The following is a 2,610-nucleotide window of genomic DNA, read 5'->3' on the forward strand; positions in this document are numbered from 1 at the left end:
AAAAACTGTATTTTATTGTTGTTCTGCAGCAGTTACCTTTACCTGTGAACCACTTCTGCCTGTCCTGACGTTGGATTGACCGGAGCTATACTTTACCAGACAACTTGGCTTTTGCTGATATGCACTACCCTTTTGATCTGTTAACAGTTTTAAGCCTTGGCTGCCTTTGGTTTATTACTCATAGAAAGATGACCAGCGGAGACCAGCGAAGACCTTGGTTAAATAAGCAACGGATGGCCTGTCTTCAATGCAATGCCCTGTACTCAAAATAAGGGTTGACCGTTGACTGTGACCACATGTTGCATTTTCTCCATGGGTACTTGCATTTAGGAATCCAATCATGGGATCTTCCCTGATAAGCAGATTTATTTTTTTCATCTTCTTGATGTTACTTTTAGTTACATTATTCACATATAGCAGTTGAATTCCCATGTAAAACCAATGATAGTAGGTGTAGCAAGCGTGTTTATAAATTCAGTACCACATCCAAAGGTCATATACATATAAATAATTTAAAAGGCATATACACACGGCAAGTTTTAACTGAGCAGCACCACACACACAGTGTCTTAGTCTAGAAAAAGTAACCAGCATACAACAAACAAAGTGGTGGGGTAGGCTAGAAAATTGCAACTTATGGACAAACGGAAGATGTCATTATTATTATTTACTGTATTTATAGGGCCATTAGATTCTGCAGCCATTAGATTCACAACATATGATGTCAGGCTGAGCCTGCATTGTGAGGTCATATGCACCCTGTAACTGTAGAACAACAAAGAAACTATCACCAAAATTAGAGCAGGGTTTTTAATTTTATTTTCGACTTTCTTGGAGACAACAAATGTGCAAAGTCTTGAGAATCGCTCTGACAAAATCTTCAAAACATCCAGTCCGGAGTGACAAAAGAGAAGCCGAACAGGCTCTGGTCACTAGATGAAGAGGACACGCCGGCCAGGCTCTGATCACTAAATAAAGAGGAGGTGTCAGACAGGCTCTGGTTACTAGATGGAGAGGCAGTGTCCTCTGGGATCTCCAAAACTGGTGGTATGGGTTGGATGTTCTTGAAGCGGCGATTGGGTCTTTCAGCCTTCTGGTACGGGGGAGGTATTCTCCTGCTCTCTATGTCTTCCCAATTGATGCTGTCAAAGAACGGATGCTCCCTGATGTATTCAGTCATCCAGAGGCGAAGCTGAGGATCTTTCTTTAACAGACAAGTCAGTATATCCACAGCTTCTTGGCTTAATGCCTTGGTGTATTTCGGCCTGCCATTGATAATAGAATGGACAGTTGCCTTCTTGCAGTAGCCAGTGAAGAAGGGAAAAGTTCCGTTAAGCATGCGGAAGAGAATCACCCCGAAGGACCACCAGTCGACGGCAACACCATATTGCTTCTTTAGATATATTTCTGGGGCCATGTATAGACGTGTTCCACAATGTCCTCTCACTGTACTTCCAAAAACACCTTCTACAGCAAGACCAAAATCACTGATCTTGACATGGCCCTCACGATCAAGTAAGATATTCTGCGGCTTCAGATCTCTATGAATGATGCCCTGGGAATGGAGGAATTGGATGCCACAGACCAGCTCTGCAGAGTAGAATGCAGCTGTGTTCTGTGTCATGTAGCCAACACTATCCATATAAGACTCCAAGGTTCCTCCAGCCATAAACTCCATGGCGAGGAACACACAGGTCTCTGTCTGGAAAGCTGCATACCCGTGGCATAGAAACGGGCTGTTCCTAGCTACCTCCAGAATCCTCCTCTCTCTCATGATGTGCAGAGACTTCATAGATCTCTTGCGTATCATTTTTACCGCTATTAAGGAATCCTTGGAAGGAACAGAGGCCAACATGACCTTTCCAAAGCTCCCTTGTCCCAGTTGAAAATGAAACCTTAAGCAGGACACCGACATGGGGAGAAGGTTCCTGAATCGTTTTGCGGCCAGGCTGCAGTCCTCACTTCTGCGCCTTTTCCTGGGAACCTTCATCCTCCTGCTCCTGTACTCCTCCAGGTGTGCATCTGCTGTTGGTTTCACCTGCTGCCCCAGATCATGGCTCTCGTTATTTCTATGCCTCTTCCGCTCATGTTCATAGCTGCCTGTGCTGGTTCTTCTGCGCTTTGTTGTCTCCTTTTTCCTGATATACAGGCGGCTAGCAGTACATCTCCTCCTTTTCCTCAGTCTCATTCTGTTTTCTGTACTGCTACCTTCTTTCTTTCGCTTCAGCAGAAAGGTTCTGTCTGTGAAGAGCTCGCTGTTTTCATCTCTTGTGCTATGTGTTGGAACATTATCGGAAGTCTTTTTGAGCCTGTTGAAATATTTGCCTAGTTTTCTGGGGCAGCACTTCTTTAAAATCCACCTTAGTCCTGAGAAGAGACACTCTGCCATAATGACTGGTGAGTTTTTCTTCTCTGGTAGCTGTTGACGTAGTTGGTAACCACACTTCAAGTTCACTAAAGAAATAGCAGCCTGAAAGTGTCGAGCGCCCAACTGCACTGAAGATAAAATGCTGTGCAACCAACCTGCATGCTGCCAGGATGATATCATAATTCACTATGGGGTCTATGACCTCACAATAACAGTGCTTGCTGATGGTTTCTCAGATACCG

The 2,610-nt window shown here is 44.4% G+C and overlaps 1 protein-coding gene across 1 annotated transcript; it reads right to left on the reverse strand.

Moving 5' to 3' along the window:
• Positions 1 to 880: 880 nt before the first annotated feature.
• LOC128471768 (protein kinase C delta type-like) lies at positions 881 to 2,389 on the reverse strand. Its single transcript, XM_053453745.1, has one exon. The coding sequence runs from the start codon at positions 2,387 to 2,389 to the stop codon at positions 881 to 883; it is 1,509 nt and encodes a 502-aa protein (XP_053309720.1).
• Positions 2,390 to 2,610: the final 221 nt, after the last annotated feature.

Source organism: Spea bombifrons, chromosome 13 (genome assembly GCF_027358695.1).
Source record: "Spea bombifrons isolate aSpeBom1 chromosome 13, aSpeBom1.2.pri, whole genome shotgun sequence".
Lineage (NCBI taxonomy): Eukaryota > Metazoa > Chordata > Amphibia > Anura > Pelobatidae > Spea > Spea bombifrons.

What these genes read in the sequence shown, in the direction of transcription:
- LOC128471768 (XM_053453745.1), bottom strand. Translation starts at nt 2,389, where the DNA reads ATGGCAGAGTGTCTCTTCTCAGGACTAAGGTGGATTTTAAAGAAGTGC.